Source organism: Neolamprologus brichardi, chromosome 5, assembly GCF_056152115.1.
Source record: "Neolamprologus brichardi isolate AB-2024 chromosome 5, ASM5615211v1, whole genome shotgun sequence".
Classification (NCBI taxonomy): domain Eukaryota; kingdom Metazoa; phylum Chordata; class Actinopteri; order Cichliformes; family Cichlidae; genus Neolamprologus; species Neolamprologus brichardi.
The window spans coordinates 15,434,193-15,452,285 of record NC_142108.1 but is presented as its reverse complement, the minus strand read 5'-3'; the positions used below and the strand labels follow the sequence as shown (position 1 = coordinate 15,452,285).

General features: G+C 39.7%; 1 protein-coding gene across 2 annotated transcripts in view; it reads left to right on the top strand.

Annotated features, from left to right (window-relative positions):
- The first annotated feature begins 7,501 nt into the window (after nt 1-7,501).
- srgap3 (SLIT-ROBO Rho GTPase activating protein 3) overlaps nt 7,502-18,093 on the top strand; it is a 59,141-nt gene continuing 48,549 nt past the window's right edge. For both annotated transcript variants that reach the window (XM_035914763.2, XM_035914762.2), the window contains exon 1: nt 7,502-8,087. In XM_035914763.2, coding sequence (XP_035770656.2) covers nt 8,024-8,087 — 64 coding nt within the window. In that variant the 5' untranslated portion in view covers nt 7,502-8,023. The remainder of the gene's footprint in view (nt 8,088-18,093) is intronic.

Below are 18,093 nucleotides of genomic sequence, written 5' to 3'. Positions count from 1 at the left end.
AAAAAAAATCATCAGGAACAATGCTTTAGAAATATTATAATAGAAATCGTATAGGATTTTGACAAAAACGTACAATATAATTCAGGGCATAGAAGCACCTGCTTGTCCCCTGTACGTCAAAGTTTAAACACAAACGCGACGCAAACCGGAAACAGAGACTGTATGCATTCAAAGTAAAATTGTAATGCATTTGGTGAACCACATAAATGAGCAAATCGATTAAATATTTAACACATTTCACATATTTCTGTTCCTTTCATATAACTAGTCGCCTACGGGGACCAAGAGAATTGTAATTTGGGTGTGGACGAAAAAAAAAAAAAAAAAAAAAAGAGAGTTGACCCAGCGGAGGAGACTCACCGAGAGCCTCTTAGATTGTTGATTGTTAAAGGTCTTGTTAATACTTGGACAAATTATGACATCATGGCCGGCATAATTATCATCTTGTATATCTGCCCCGATCTATATATGACGTCACCGCGCTGGAGGCACGGTGACGTATTGACAGCTGGAGCATGGAGCAAACTTGCTCCCACTAACGCAATGACTGACAGACTGAATGAGAATACCAGCTCAGCTCCAGCTTCTCTTTCATATTTCAGCAGATTTACGGCACAGGCGTTTTCGTTTCCATCTGAAAACTTTACCATTGTTATCATAGCAACAGAGACCGAAACCCTTTCCACAGAAACTGTGAATATTCAGGTTATGTCTATGAAGCTGTGTAATTCCTTCATGTTACCACATCTTATTTACATAGTAACTTGATGTGACTGGAAGGCTTTAGTGTGAAATTGCTTTCAAACGACAACTATAGACTATTTTAATGTTCTGCTGCAAGACTTGTTGAATAAAAATAACTATTAAGACTAATTAATGAAAATGAGTCACAGGTCATTATTTTGATTGCTAGTCAGAGAACTAAATCTACTGTGTTCTGAGAAGTTGTGTTGACATGGGGTTGTTTAACGTCCTTTAGCTTACTGTATTACAAAATGTAAACCTAAAGTCAATCCATAGAGGCTTTATATAAGCCGCATTACAAAGAAATATAAGCTTTGTCAAATGCTTTGTCTACTGATGATTTATTGCAGATAAATTGCTACAGTGGTTATGGAGCGTCGTTGTTGGCTGAGCATCTGCATACTAAGGTAATAATAATGTCAGGAAGCCAGCAGAGATCATTTTGCTCTCATATAAGGTAAAGCTGACTGAAACAAAGCCTGATCCTTTATATAGCTGATATTAATAGTCATGAACACATAGATAAATTATGTACAGATCATTTAAATCTCTGTGATATTAAGTCACAGAAACACAGAAAATAGCTGATTCACCGACCCGAAATTGCTGTTACTCATAAAGCCTTCTTCTTCTTCTTAAAAAAAGGATTAAAAAGAAAAACATGTGACTGGGTTATTACATATGCACTCCTGAATCACAGTCCTCATGACACTTTATCAGTGTGTGAAGGCAACACAAATATTTAAGTAATTTGGAGGGACTGTTTTTCTATCCAAATACACATGACTGTTTTCAAATAGAGGCGCTTTTGGAGCTGTCGTAAAACGTTTTGTGTCCTTATTCAGATAAGCCGTTTGCGTCACAATAACTACAAAACAACTAAATAACAGAATTTATGGCTGTTACAAATCCATTAAAAGAAACCAATTTTTTGCCACCGGGATATGTCCTCTTTCATTTACCCGAACACGACAAACCGATTAAAAGATTGACCGGCAGAGGGCGCTACAGAACAATGCTTTGAGCTGGGAATGAGCACAAACCCATTCATAGAACATGAAAAAAGAAGAAGCCAAAATAAGAAAAACAGACATGGGAAGAAAGAGACATCATATGTATCATCACACAGCCAAATATTCAAGTATCCTATCATATGAAGAAGAAAATGGACAATTATACACATGGAAAAAGCTCAGAGAAAATCTAGTAGGTGAGATATGATGGAGGGTTTAAAACCATCATCTCTTTTATAGATTTACATGTGTGTTTTTCTGAATTGCTATCTATGTTTATTTGTGATCGTGCTTCACATATAGGAGTGTCTGTTGATATTTATGGATTTCATATTTCTCACAGTGTACAGCTACATGTCACAGGTAAACCCAAATACACTGCTATTGATTTTTTTTCCCTCTTGAAAAGTGTTAGTCTTTCCACTGGCCAGTGCACTCAAACACAATCTCCGGTCCTCATTTATCATTTGTCATTAATGGAGATGAGGCTGTGGGTGAAGATGTGAATAATGGCCTTCTTCTCTGTGTCACGGGTAAGTGATCAACACTGAAGCCTCTAAGCAGTACAAGATGATGCTTGTTTTTTTAAAGCAAACACTTGCAGAGAACAATAAATATCATGTCTATTTATTCACAGTGTTTTCTATACTATTATTGTGACGTGTAAAAAGCGCTTTATGAATCACTGGTATTTAAGATGCTTATCTGCATCACCTTCTAAAACAGAGAAATGCCCCCGCGCCTCCCCACACTGCATCCTCTGTGTTTGTTGAAAATGTTTAGTTGTTTTCCAACTTTTTGTTGCAGGTCAACTGATTAGTAAGCATCAAGTCTGAGAGACAAGTGGGCGTTTTATCTCTTCAGGGAATGAAAAGTCCTGCTCAACAGATGGCAAGTGCTGCATACGAACAGAGACTGCAGAGAACTTACTGGCAACTCACCGCTGCTATAAACACAACTACCACCTATTCCTTAGTGATACTTCATGCCTTGAGTCCAGCTCAAAGATCAGTAACTATTTTTATTCCTTGCTCAGGATTACTATTGTCAGAAGTGTAGATGAGTTCAAGACAAGAAAGACCAAAGCCATCTCTCTTTTCTGGGGAAGCTTAGGCCCTTTGAAATCTGGATGTGTTCCGAGTCTGGTGGCCATTTCTCACCCTTGATGCCGTGGCACACTCAAGCAGCAGACCGAGGGTAGCAGAACCAACATAAACGGATCCTCCAGGCCAGTAGCGCTGTGGGTGTGGAGCTTGACTCTCAGATGGCGGTGTCAGAAAGGAGGATGCTGTCCAAGTCACGGACAATATTGGACAGTTCTGCACACTCTCTGCATGACAGTCACCACAGGAAACCATTCGTATCTGTGTCCATCAATAAAAGTCCTTCCTATGACACCTGAACTATTTAAATGAGCTTTATGCTGTATAGATTGTACACAGTATCGTTCACCTTTTGAGCATTCGTCTTTGAATATTGCGTCTTGAATAGAGCACCTTATTTTTTTTACATATAGGACATATTTTTCCATCTTCCATATTTATATATTAATTGAGCATCTGATTCTGAAAAGTCCTTCTCTTTGACCACATTTTACATATTTAAATAACACATTAAATACACAGTGGGGACAATGCATTACAAAGTGACCTCAACCTTAAGAGGAATCCTAGCAAATCATATGACAATCATTCTTGGTAAATATACAATCTGCTGTCATGTGTGTCATGATGGGTTTCTTTTGCTTAATTTCCTGTTTCTTTCTCTGTTGTGTGCACCATCCATGTATTAATCACTTCCTGTTTCATTTTGACATTTGTTTAGTCTTACAACACAGTTAGTTGTGTTTCTAGCCCACTGTTCTGTTTTACACACTTTTCTGTGGCACAACAGTGTCCAGTTAGCCAATCATGCTCCTCAGTATACACCTCCAGTTGTTTAACCTAAAACTTTGCAGATTGTATTGTGATTGCACCTTATTTCTGTGCTTGTGTGGTTTCTGGCCAAGTGCCCGGGCTGCCTCCCACAGTCCAAAGACATGCATGGGATTACGTTAATTTGTAATTATAAATTGGCCGTAGGTGTGAATGGTTTTCTGTCTCATTCTTTGTTAGCCATATGAATGACTGGTGAGGCGTTCAGGATGTAACCTGCCTCTTGCCTTTATGACAGCTGGGATAGGCTCCATCAGTCCCCCAAAACAACAACAACAAAACCCCAGTATATTTTGGACAGATTAAAAAATGAACTCTAATTTTAAAAAATCCCTGAACAGTTTCATTAATTATCTAAATTTATTTTACTTGTTGTGAAAGCACCTGCAATGTCTAAGAGATTTACAGCTAATTCAAGCAACATCCACCCTGTAATGCTGATCTCTGTCACACCTGACATGTCACAACTGAGGTGCTCCCTTATGGCTTCACTCTTCAGACGTGTAGGTGATGCACAGGGTCTGACAAATACCGCACAAAGATACAGAGTTATCTACACAGTAAAGACACACAACACAGGAAGACGCCCGGTTTCTCTTTCATATCCAAGCTCACTGAACCCAGACATAGATATACACACACAGCCTTTCAAAGGCCATTTAAAATTCCTCTGGGCCTTTTACTCCTGTGAAGAGGCTTGTGCATGCTGTGTTCAACAGCCTGAAAACATCAGCTGACATCACAAGGCCAGCGAAGAATTCTAACCTAACTCCTTAAATCATAACTGGTGAGAAAGCAGCAGGGCAGAGCAAGCCCGCGTGCACACTGTTTGAAGGAGACAAACGCTTTAGAGATCTTCTGTGCGGTAATTGATCAATTAGATGCTTATTGGGTGACTAGCTAATTGTTCCATCTCATTTGTACCATGTAATATGTAAATTGTACTTAAATTGGTGCTGCTGTCTGAATACTAATGAAGGCCCTTAGCTTACAATGATATGCTATTTCTTTTGTCAAATGAAAGTAATTTGTAGCTATATTCTGAAAACCCTACATGTCTTGATAATCTAATGCTCATTTGTAACAATTGATTTACGAAAACAGTGCCATGCATACAGTCTTTCTAATGGAATCAATAATGTTTAATACACAGTTCATAAAAGATTGAATAAACCATACTTATAAGTCATTAACCCTTTGAGGTCTAAAACTATCCTAACTAACTAACTAACCTTAGCCTATGAAAATCTCACAGTTGTATTTTTTATAATCTTTCGTTCTCTAGAGTCTTGGTAATCTGTAATCAGGGAACAAAGAAAATAATCACCAACCTTCACACATTGAAAGCTGTTCATATTGTTTCCATAAAAGTCTGCTTCAGCTTTCTCCAAAATGCATGCTTAAGGGATATCATCTATGATGACTTAGACCTCAGAGGGTTAATGTGTGAAATTGAAATATTCTTAATGTGCTTAGATATAGAAAAGAAAAGTACTTGTATGAATGTGTGTGATTGGGTGACTGAGGAAAAAGTGCTCTGATTGCTCAGTTAGAGAAGGAGTATGACTAGCAGTCCGTTTACCATTCTTTTTTCTTTTAAATATCCCTGTGTTACATCATCTCTTCCTTTAATAGCACTCTATGCGCATTTAAGAAGTGAACCAAGGAGTACAGTTGCTGTACTTTAGAGAGCAAAATATTTTGTCTTTCTTGCTTAATATGTGATTTCAGCTGAATCGGCAGTTTGGGTCTTCCTTTATTATATTTTTAGTTTCAGAAAGCAACAGATGTCTTCAGTGAGTGGCATGTCTGGTCTGTGGTCTGTCTTTTACCAGCCATACAAAAGTAATCTGTATGGCTAGTAAAAGACTGCTTCCCACAAACATGTATATGTATTTGTATATATCTGTATCTCCATCATATATACACTTATATGATTTCTAGAAAGAATTTCTTAATTTGACTTTAACTTCATGTCAGCAAATCGTAAAAGAGCAGGAGTGGAAATAAACCTAACCTAAGCCCCAAACAGGTTTTGGTGGGCGTAAAACCCCTTGGATGTAAGTCATCACTGATGATGAAAACCCTAGCACTGAGCTCTAACCAAAACCCAATGTTTGGAGTCAAGCAAAAGGCAAAAAAGGCTGTTTTTTGATGAAAAATAAATATTTTTGATCCGTATCAGTGAGAATTATTTTCCCCTGATTGCTAAGACTTTGAAGAACTGTTTTTAAACAGAACAACATTATATATTCTGATAGCATAAGATTTGGATTGGACCTCACGCGGTTAATAACATCTGCTGTTGAATCATTTTGCAATAACGAAGTTAAAAATCTCACTTTCAGGGGAAAAAAAGTCTTTCTTTCTTTCTTCTTAAAAATCAAATGATTGTGTTTTGAAATGTGGCAGAACGTAGATCTGGAATCTGTCAAGTGTCAGCTCATGATACTGATGCCTGTGAACTGCAGATGGAAATAAAATGCAGAGGTGTATAGTGTGTCAGTATGCCGATTTTATGCCATTTCAATGTGAGTCACGCAGCCTGGTTCTTCTGAACCGAGAATAGCTAAGGTGACAACAATCTGAGTTCCCAGAACTGTTATAAACAGTGACAGATCCAAATGACAGTGTCTGTCAGAAACACACTCAGTCTCTGTCACAATTCTTATCTTCATGACACAAATGCAAGGAACAGGCTGCAACACTGACATGGCACAGGGATCTGTACAAGCATTACTTACTTAAAAACAGAAACTGAATAAATTTGGACCATATTTGTTTGTTCCTTTACAAAGAATTAACATTTCTTCTCCCCTATTTTATTTATTCTTGCTTCTACTGATGTTTCACAGGCTTACTGTAGGAGACTAAATATATTGTTGTGACTGATGCCATTATTGTCAAAGTTATCTTTAATTGTCAGAAAGAAGAGGTTAAACGTGACTAACATGGACGGGAGGATGCATCCTGGCAACACAGTTTTGCTTTCACCGGCTAATGGCTTGTGTTCATTTATAGGTACCACATCAGTGCCGTCCTGATGTGTTATTGAGCCCTTTAAGGACCAGGCTTCTCACATTTCAAAGATTAACTCTTACAATCTCTTAAACAGTAGCCATGGTGAAAGTAGTGCAGAGATAAAAATATGAGGTTTCCATGCCAATGGCAAATAATTGATGATTGCTTGGTTAGGTTAGCACTGAAGCTGTGGGAACAACTGAAACAGGAGCCTGAAGGTGGAACACCTTTAGTGTTGATAATGATGCTCTGTGTTGCAAATGTTTGAGCAATAAGAACAGAACAACAATAACTGACGGTAAAAAAAGAAGAAGGTGCGTGGATTACAAATGTGGTTGAATGAGGCTGCTCATGCTCTGAGGATATAAACCATTGTGTGGTTTCAGGGTTGGAAGTAGGCAGAAGTAGTTATAGTGAGGTCTCCAGGAAATAAAGATTTGAATTTATGGAAACGTTGCTTTGTGCGCGCGTGTGTGTGTGCACAGCTCCACGTATTACTGATATTATGGTCAGTACTACACAGTCACATTATGGGGGTAGCTCCATTCTTCTTAAGGAGAAGACATGCTTTAAAGCAAAGACGTAATGGTTAAAACTATAGTTTTTGTTTTCCGAACATTAATGTGTGCCAATGTGTGTCCCCTGAAGTCGTGGATAAACGTGTGTGTGTGTGTGTGTGTGAGAGAGAGAGAGCGAGAGAGAGGGGGCGGGTGGAAGAGGAAGGAGGGATGGTTGATAATATGAACGGGGCTCACGTGACAAGCTTTTAAATTCCTGTTTCCCTGCAGCGCAATTTGTCAGTCTGAATTGTGTGTGGCTGCTTCGCTCTTGGTACGCATGCCTGCTTATTTTGGACACAGGAGGTACTAGGACTTTCCTGCTGGAAACCTTCAGGCGTCTCCTTGCCCCCTTCATCATGTTGTTATTATAGTTTTCAGTCCGTTTGTGTGTGTATGTGTGTGTGTTTTTCCCTCACCCTGCTGAAGGCTTTGAGTTTTTGAGCAGCAGGAGAAGGAGGACTCCTGGCAGCAGAGAAAGCAGAGAGAAGAATGCAACACCGGACTGCTGCTCAACTGTCATTTCTGCGATAGGGTGATTAAAAAGCTGGAGGAATACAACTGCGGGATACAATAGCACTGAGCCTCATTGTTACTGTTTTTTTTTTCACCCTTACCGATGCATGGTCACTAGAAAACAAAGGAGAAAAAAAACGGAGGATCGCGTTGCAACGTTGCAAGTCGGAGATCAACTGCAGAGACCCCCCCAAAAGTCGTCGACGGACAGGGGCTCAACCCCATAACCCGAGGAACCATGTCATCCACGAGATTCAGAAAGGACAAGGAGATCATAGCGGAATATGAGACCCAAGTGAAAGGTGCGGTGTGAATCTGATGCCTGTGTCCGCTCTGTGCGGATTGTCTGTCCGCCGATTCTGTTCTCTCCACGAGCCAGTTTTAATTGGCTAGAGCCCTGCACCCCTTTCCTCCTTTATTTGTATTTTTTAAAATAGAAAAAAATCAAAGCAATATCCTTTATATTGCAAATCTTATAGCACAGATTGACCTCTCCCTCAAGATAACAAGCAAACCGTGACAGTCAAGTAAATGACAAGAGCAGCAGACTATAGTCTTCTCTCCCGTGTGCAAAGGCTTCTGTCATTAATTCACCATCAGCCAGTGGGATGTCTGTAAGCTGAATGTTAATTTGTCATCATGTGGTTAGGGTCCAGGTTCTGCACGCTTTGTTGTTGCTGGGTAAAATGATCCCTGTGCAAAGGATGGAGGTTGGACTGCTTTTATTATTGCACCTCATTCTTTCAGATTCTTGAGGGGGAAGCCTGTGTTTGGCTTGTTGTGGTTTGTGGTTGGATGATAGACTAATATTTAGGAATAGTAGGTTATATATTATAAATCCATATTCTGTGTGTTATAGGCTAATCTCATATGATGACATGGTGGCTTAGACTGAATGCACATAAGTACCTGCTCACCCTCCCCATGCTTTGCCTTTGATTCCTTGATGGTGCCTGTGGTTTGACTCACTGCTTTCACCTGACAACATGGGTAACACACGCTCTTTGATTGCATGTCAGCCTTTATCTAAAACTCATCCGGCACTCTTTAACTATAACACGAGCCTATTAGCATTTGCAGTGCAGTGTTTCTCTCACTGTGTGACACCTAGGCTCAGATAGACTCTGCTGGTTTTGGAGTGGTTCTGTACCATTTAAACCTGATTTAATAATTTTAAAAAAATCAGAGGATAACCAGGGCAAATAGCTGAGGAATGAAGACATCAATTGTGCACACAAGCATAGGGTGCTGGCCATGATTGACTCTGGGGTTCAGTTTCAAGGCCGTAGGCTCACAGTGTTTGCACTCTCACTCTCTGTGGTTCCACTGGTGCTAAATGTCTGATGATCACCCTTTCAGTCGTGTACCTGTCTGGACCACTGGATGCTAAGTGTGAGAATCTACACTTGTCACATGGTGTTGAAAGTGGATCAGCGGATTCATTTATTTGTTTTGTTACTTTCAGCCATTTTCTAACTCTTTTTTTTTTACTGTTATTATGTTTTTATTCTTTTGTCTTGTGGCCTTGGCTGATCATTGGAAAACACACCCTGTACACAACTGAGCACTTATCTGATTCTCTTGTTTTCCTCTTTACCCAAGACATTTTCTGATAATTCAGGCGTCAGTTTAGTACTGTGACAGAATTGCTGCTGTTTCTTAGATCCAGGCCCTGTCTGCTGCCTCTTTGAATTAGACGGGGCCTTTCAGCTGCGTGAGAAGGAAGGATGTTAATTTATGATGAATGCTGCTTGTTTCTCATTCACAGCTGGTGTGTATCATAGCCTGCAGACAGAGAGGGCTCTGCTCTTGACATACACCGCCTCACAACAATGGTAATGTTATGAGCTGAACCTGGCAGTGAGCGCACGGTAATGAAATTCAGATTGAAAATCGCTCCTGTCTTACTCTGAGTTATTGCTTAATGGCTAATGTGTACATGGCAGAAGGGGCCAGTGATGGGTTAATAACACGATGGCGGGGTTGCTTTATTATGTATGAGGGCTTATAGATGGGTGACAAAAAGATCATTTGGCTTCAAAAACAAAGAAGAAACCCCATCAGTAGGTTCACTGTGGATCAGTACTGGGGTTGCTTAAATGTGACCGGTGCAGGGAGCTGGCGTGTCATATCAAAAGTTAATCTGTTAGAGTGCAACAAACTACTTTGCTAAAATCTTAACTCCTGCTATTAATGAATTCTTGACAACCCTTGAGGCCGGCTGCCAAAGCTGAGGCCTCTGAAGGACCTCTGTGAGACGGGGTTCACTTTGTTCAAGCTGTTCAGCTGGTAGATCTTGCATTAGCATGTCAATAGAGACGGTTCATACACTGCATTTACTGAGGAGTTTGGACTTTTGTAACTAACTGCCGTGTGGTTACTGGACTGCAGCTATTCTTCCTCCTGTTTGCCAGTTTTATAGGCAGTTTGTGAAGTGGGCTAAATCACCAGCAGCTGTCTTGACATTTACAATGGCAGCTTTGGGGATAAACCCATGCTCGTCTGTTATTATGTACACATAGAGGCTACTTTTGGCTGCTCCGTTATTCACAATGGGTCACTGCAGCGGATAGCTCTGCACCTTTGATTTGGCAGCTTTTTTTTTTACGCCCTTCCCAAGGCAACCCCCAAAGGGTTTGTGTCTCCTCCCAAGTTGAAACTGGGATCTTTTGCTTGTTAAGCAAACATGTGAACAACTACACTTTTGAGCCACTGTTATTTTATATACATGTATGTTTTAAAAGCTTTGCAGTCATGACAATCATGAGTTAATTAGCTGGCTTACCAGAGAGAAGGTGGTGATGAAATAGCTTTGAAGCCAAAAATTGAAAGTCAACAGCTGAGCACTGTTTTCACCGTGACTCATTTTTATTTAACTAGTCTGGTGTTTACTCTCTCTCTCTCTCTCTCTCTCTCTCTCTCTCTCTCTCTCTCTCTCTCTCTCTCTCTCTCTCTCTTTGTGTGTGCTTTGACTGAAGTGGTAGCAGGTCCTGTGTCTCCCAAAATCCAGCTCTGTAATAAATCACTAATTGGATGTCATGCAGTGCATTTTACCGTGTTGCCTTCATTTATCAAACTGTGCATTTAAATAATGCTGTCTTCTTGTATTTAACAGCTTAAACTCATGCATGGACAGTCTCTGAATGTCTGCAATGGTGACAGTATTGTTTTTTGTTTGTTTTCTTTGGTCGGCCCGTCCATCCATCAAATAGTTTTGAACACAATGTCTCTGAAATGGTTTAAAGGACTTTCTTCAAATTTGGTTAATATTCTCATGCAGGATTAACTGATTTGTAGTTTGGTGGTTTGACCTTTTTGGTCATAACCTGAGAAATAATTAATTATGAAAAAAAAATCACTTGCATGTTGAGTAATATGGGGCTACAACTTTGTATTCTGCCATCTTCAGCTTCACTGAGCAAACATGAATTCACTTACTGCCTTTAATGAGGTTCTTTCAGAGTCTTCTCTTATATGCCGTGTTAGTCTGGACGGGCATGAATGTAAACTGAAACCTGACTGGTTTGCGGAGGCAAAGAAACGTGATGCTTTAATTCTAGTTTCATTTGATTTCTCAGTCTGGTAGCTTATATCCAAAGCTTCATATTTAACCTTTTAATGGTATGATGGTAGTCACTTCCAAGAAGTAACTAATGCCTTGCTCTTACACAAGCCTCCGATTCATTACTGACAATACATCCACACACTGAACGGGCTTTCAGACACGGACACACTCACCAATGCTGAGATGGTGAAGTGTTATTGAGAGGAAGTAGAGTTTGAATGTGATGGAGCTTACCAAAGATTGGAACTGATACCATTTGGCTCTAGTTGTTTAGGTTCCCTTGTCATAAACAGAGGAATTAATGCAAGCATGGTCTCATGGAAAACTTTAGTGGTCTACAGATGTACACAAGGTATGACAGCTCATGTTCATGCGGTACGTTTCAGGTGATTCTGAAAAGGATGCATGGTTTACCACCTCTCGGTTCAAGTTTCTCTTTGCCGTTTGTTGCTAGCCTCTGCTAGTTTCATTCTACCTGACTGAACACAGTCAAGTTTAGACTCCCAAGCAGAACCTAATGAATACCTGAAAAGAATTTGACCAACATTCGCTACATCATTTGTTACACAATGTGTTATGAAATATTTTTCTGTGTTTTTTGCAGAGCACAAACTTGTGTGCCTCATTTACAAATCAAGCACTGCATTGCAGTATACGGCAAGGTAATCACACACCTATATGTGTGTAATTGTGAGGTGTTATGACATATTATTGGCAGTTTAAGGTCAACAATTAGCTTCCAGATTAACACATGTGCTGTTACAAAACACAGTTTTCACCGCTTGTGTGGAAATAAGACTTCAGTATGCCATGTGTTATGAAGCACCTTCTAATGAACCCCGAAGTGTTGCTTTGGTTAAACGCTGATGAGAATTATGTGAGACACTAGGTGTGTCTCTGTTTGTTATTGCCCTAGGCCACAGACAGCTCTCTGCTGAGTGAGAAACAAATCACTGTTCTGGTTGCAGCAGCTGAATTTGTTGCATTTGTGTATTGTTTTCGTCAGTCTCAAGATCAGAGTGTATTGTCATCATGCTTAGATTTGGTTAGTTACCTCTCAGCACCCTGCTGAGTAGCATGAGTGTGGCAGGGTGGAAACACACATGTAGGGAGATGAAGAAATGGTCTCACTGAGTCACTGGCTGAGGATCCTCCAGCTGCCCACTTGTTTGGCAAACCTGCTGAGCATTTGCAGAGCAAAAAACATCCACTAGATATTAAGGCTGAATAAAATTTGTGTGGGACAGCTTGTTTGTTGTGTGGTCCAATAAATCTTGGACTTCATTCAGGGTTGGTTTGTTTGCATGGGGTGGCAGTGAATAGTCAAACACACAGCTCATTCGCTTTCTTGTTTAGAGTTAGATAAGATGGTTTGTACAACTCTGTGTATGCTGGTGTAGTGTTAAGATCCCCAGATGAACAGGAGATCACAAACCCAGCTTCAGGGAGGTCACAAGCTCCTAGTGTGGGTCACAAGCCTGGCTTAATGGGCTATGTGAGGAAGTCTGCCAAATCAAACACGCAGGTCTATGCTCTGTGATGTGGTGACCCTTTGGGAAATGAGGGAGCACCTGAAAGTACCCTCTTCTCTATTTCTAAGTATAAAGCTAGTTTAGATTAGCACATAAACTGGAAACAACTTGGTTCTGTTCAAAACTAACAAAATATACACACTTGTGTCACTACTCATTAATTAACACATCAGATATTCTTTGGGAGGACAGTTTAGCTAAGAGAAGTTAGCGTGGTGCTAATTTTAGTTTAGATTTCCAAAACACTGCAGTACTCCTTAAACTAATCTTGCAACATTCTTTTATGGCAGGCCACCAAGCCAATCTTAGCCATAATTATAGAATCAGCTAATCTCAGTGACAGGCCATGTTAGCTAAATGAGCTATCTCATTAAAGGCACTCTCTTTAAGCTGCTTTTGCTGTGCACCTGCAAGCTGCTTTGCAACCCACATCCACCTACTACTTCACATGTGCTCGTGGAAGAACAAAGCCACGCTGCCACATATATAAATGACTGCAGATGGAAACAAAATCATTTGTAAATAGTGCATCTGACTGAAATGTGTTTTATCCTTTCAACATTTTATTGAATAAACCTGAAAAGAAAGCTGAGATTTTCTTTATTTGTTGCATTACTTGTGGCAATGACGCTAGTAACATTTAAGTATCATTTTTATCATGGCAAAATGCATGTGAAATGCATGAAGTTAAGCATATGATTATTATGTGTTGTGAGATTCTATTGCACATCGTGGGTGTCAAAACAATATAGAAAGTGAGAATGCAAAACAATAACTGTTTTACATAATGAAAAGAAAACACACGCTATTGTAGCAGTTACACTCTAACCCCGTGCATTGTATTTCAGTTGCTGTGCATTCATACGTTTGTTGGATGGTATATGCACCTCAAACAAAGAATAATGCAAAAGTCTACTGTTTGTAATGACAGATTGTTGAAGTCAGTAATTGTATATAACCCTGTGAATTTGAATCAGTGCATAACTTTGGTTGTTCACTCTATTTGTGTCCATAAGTAAGAAGTACAATATTCAGCACAAACTGTCCACTTGTGTTGCGTTCAGCTATAGAGCTGCTATAGAGCTTCCTCTTTGTTGACTCTTCTCTCTATAAGCTCAGTATGATGAATGCAGCTGCCACTCGTTTAGCTGAGAGTTTGCTCTGTCCGTTTCACAGAAGACATAATCAGCCTTTCATAAAATGCCTAATGTCCTGAGCAAAGATTATCATTCACTGCTGTCCCACAGTTTTTCAGTTCACGATGGTGTTGATGAACCAGACAAAGGTCCATTTAAACATGAAAAAGGTTTAATTTCCTTGTTAATGTGATGCCAGTCAGTGCATGATTTCATTTCTCAATTGATTCAGCTCTGAGAAGTATTTCTCAGTTAACACAGTATTACGAGTCCAGCAATACACAACTGTTGCTTTTGGGAGATAAAAGCATACTGTAGTTGCAGTTTGTCCTCTATTTTCTGTCATGCCGGTCGCCCCCCTCAGAAAGACACAAACATGTCTTAGAGATCTTTGACGATTGCGTGCAGAATTTCAATGCTCTTATTTTTCTATTTTAAAAATTCCCATTTGTCTAACTCAGGCAGTCAGAAGGGTGTGAATGCTGAGACTGAGTGTGTTTGGGTCCCTTTGTAAACTCGCATTGCTGTTCCAGAGGTGAGTTATTGCTGATAGCAGTAGTCTTTACAAGAAAAATTTCAACATGCACTTCCTGCCAAGAGACGGTAACCTTAGAAACAGGCAGAAACAAGTTTGTGTAAAAATAACAAGTTTGAAAAAGTCACTAATGAAGTAATTAGTTCGGTTCTTGCCATTGCAGGTTTGGGACCTGTTAGATAACTTTATTCCATATTGGTGAAGCACATGTCTCACAGCAGAGTTGAGATAATTAAACAGTGCACTTATTTCCAGCTAACAGATTGTAGCAGCATAAGTGGCACAGTTTCACATGCTAATAGAAGCACAAAACTGTGGCTGCAACTACTGGTATTATATTTTTCCAGTACTAATTAACCTGGTAACCTAAAGTATAATTAAACTAAACTATCTTTAAATAGTTTGTTTTGTTTGACCACCAGTCCCAAACTCAGACATTAAGTTTGGAGCTTGGTTTTATGTGCAGACCCTTACTAATTTCAACCTATTTCTTAGTAGGTCATGAGCACATATTGATCTTTTTTTCATGATAGCCAGCAAGACAGTGAAACTCATGTGTTTCAGTTCTCATGAAATGAATGTTTTCGAGACCTCTGAGAGGAGACTAGTCCCCCCAGACCACCTTGGAAATTTATTTTTAAAGCAAATATAATATTATTTCTGTGTTTTAATCTGTCATCCATGCCCAGTTGTAGTTTGTTATAGTTTGTACAGTTCCTTAAGCCTTTCTGTAACTTACATTTCTCTTATTTCTTGTCTTCTCCTCATATTTATGTGCTCCTTGTGTATAAATGGGTATTTAGAACCGCAAAGTGAGCAAAGTGAACCAAAGTCAAATTCCTTGTATGTGTGTGCAAACTTGGCCAAATACAGATGATTCTGATTCTTATTCTTGTTGCCTAAACCTAACCAAACTGCAACAGAAAGTGAAAATAATCATTTATTGGGTAAAAAGTCATACATTGCTGCAGATTGCAATTTGAATTATGGTGATCCACCGCCGATAGTACCAGAAGCTTTTACAGCTTTGATCAGTGTGTGACAGCTCTTCTTCACATGCATACACATAATGAACACAAGGAAAATTCATGTGCTGAACTCAAATCAAGTGATTAAATTGTGTGATTATTCCAGGAACTGTCTTAAGATGGTTTTGTTATTTGCTGTGTCACTTTAGACAGATAGAGAGCAAAAAAATAATAAAAATGCAGGTATTGCTTGCTGTTTTTCTGTGATTGTAGCATGTTTGATGTCTTGACAGTGAAACACCAAAATAACTCAAGTACTTTGACCTGAAAGTTGCAAAAGAAATAAGGGACTTATTTGGTTGTGGCTCACCAGAGAGTCTAGTTAAAGGCCAAACTAGATGACACATCTCCTCTCAAGTTCTGCCTTTTTTTTTGTCTTCCCCTCTCAGTTTCAGCCAGTAAAGAAATGCAATACACTCATGTGTTTGCCTCAAAAGCCCACACCATCCAATGAAAGCTCGGTAATGTTGGAAGATTCCAATCGGTTAAGTTGCCCATTGTCTCAGCTGTATTTAGAAATACTCTTTGAAATTGCCTCATCAACTTCATTTTCAGATTTTCTCCACTTGTCAGTGCACACAGCTCGCACGTGTCTCTTCATTCAGTGCTGCCACCTATTCACACCCATCAGATCCCACCTTTCCTCCAATAAGCGTCTCCCCAGGGAATGGAACACGCCCATGTTGCCATGGCGACACCTCTCAGCCTGGTCCTGCAGAGCTGGATCATGGATACAGCAGATGATAGACAGCTCGACTCGACTCAAGCTTTCAGTTTCCCTGAAGTCTTCAATGATTTCCAGAAGTCTTTAGAGCGTGAACAGGAAGCCAGGGATGGTTTTCTTTGCTCCTTTTATAAAGCAACAGTTATAGTCTTTTTTTTAAATTGTTATCGTGTGTTTTCTTCAGTTTCAGAAGGGTTAAAAAAGACATTCTGCCCATTCAAATACAAAGTTATTATATCTAGTAATTGTTGCATAGAAAACGTTGATTTCCACAGAGGAGCATTTGACTGTAATAATGCAATGTAGTGAAAAAAACAAGCACGACACGAGGTAATTTGATAGATTTTTTTCTTTAGAGCTGGATTGATTTTTAGTTTACTAGACAAAATATCCGGTGGAAAATACTATAAACCAGCAGATAATCAGGAAGGACGAGTGACAAGTGACATCTTGCTGTAGGATACACCATCAGTTCCTCAGCCATTGATTGGACTCAGCTCCTGTTGTCTTATCTTTGTGGACATGTGCTGCAGCTTGTCTGTGCCGGAGACAAATCAGACGAGATAGAGACATACAGAGAAGAACCTGTGCTGACACTGGGAGCATGCCCTTGTGAATCCAGAATTGTGTTAATCATTAGAGGATTAAAACAGAACAGAAAAAAGGGGGATTAGTTCAACAACTGGAACTTGTATTATGAGACTCTGTGTGTGGGACAGATAGAGTGAAATAAGGTCTGTATAAGGGTTGCATTTGTCTGTTCTTTTCACACAAATTTGTCTCTGCTGTGTAGAGCCCAGATACTGCGGCGCTGAGTTGGGGATTAGAGAAATTTGGCTCAGAGTTGCCTTTGTGTGATGTCTATGTGTGTGTGTCTCATTTTTGTGTGTGTTTTACTGCATGGTGATCTGAACACCCAGGGACATTATTTTCAAAGTGTTTAATAGCTTCTGAGGCTCATTAAAATCTATAATTTATCCAAATTACGTTAGGAGACTCATAGTTCTTGCATCCTCAGATATTTTACCACTGCCTCATGTACTCGCCTGTAATTAACGACAAATAGAACATGTTCACTTTCAAACTTTTTATATGTAGGATTACGTTTTAGTTGTTATGTTACTCTTTAGGGAAATGAACAGTCTTTCCTGCTTCTCCTCAGTCACTTGGCTGCCCTGTGCAGCCCATCCTTCCCTGCTGCCCTCAGGATGCTCTGCAGAAAATCCCTCTCATTCACTGCACTCCTATTTTATCTCCGCTTCATTGCGTCAAGGCGTCACGTGGCCCTCCCAAACGGCAGACTTGCAGTAAAATGCTCTGCCAATGCATCACCCCAGTACTGGTTCTGGGAAGAGATGCAGGTTTTATTGATTGATTCATTTTATGTGGAAAAGGGTGATGTCTTGTTCTCAGCTTAGCATACAGGGGGAATGATGCCTTAAAAGAAATGTCAAAGTCCATTAAATGTGGATCCGCTTTACACTCATGCATATGTTTAGGACATTTTTGTCATTGTTTTGCACTGAGTTGTGTTTTGGCTTTTGGTGACAGACATATTTAAGTTGCATCAGAAACATTGATTTCTGATCAGAGGGACTTTGAGATATGTGGATAAAAATGTAAATCTTTGACAGAGCAGCCAGTTGTTTTGGCTAACTAAGGAACAACACATTGGAACTGATGTGCAGTCAATGTGGACAAACTGGCCACAGTCAGTGACCAGGTTATGTGACAGGATTTGCCCATTATTGAATCATTGAAAAAAAAAATTCATTATTCCTTATTGAT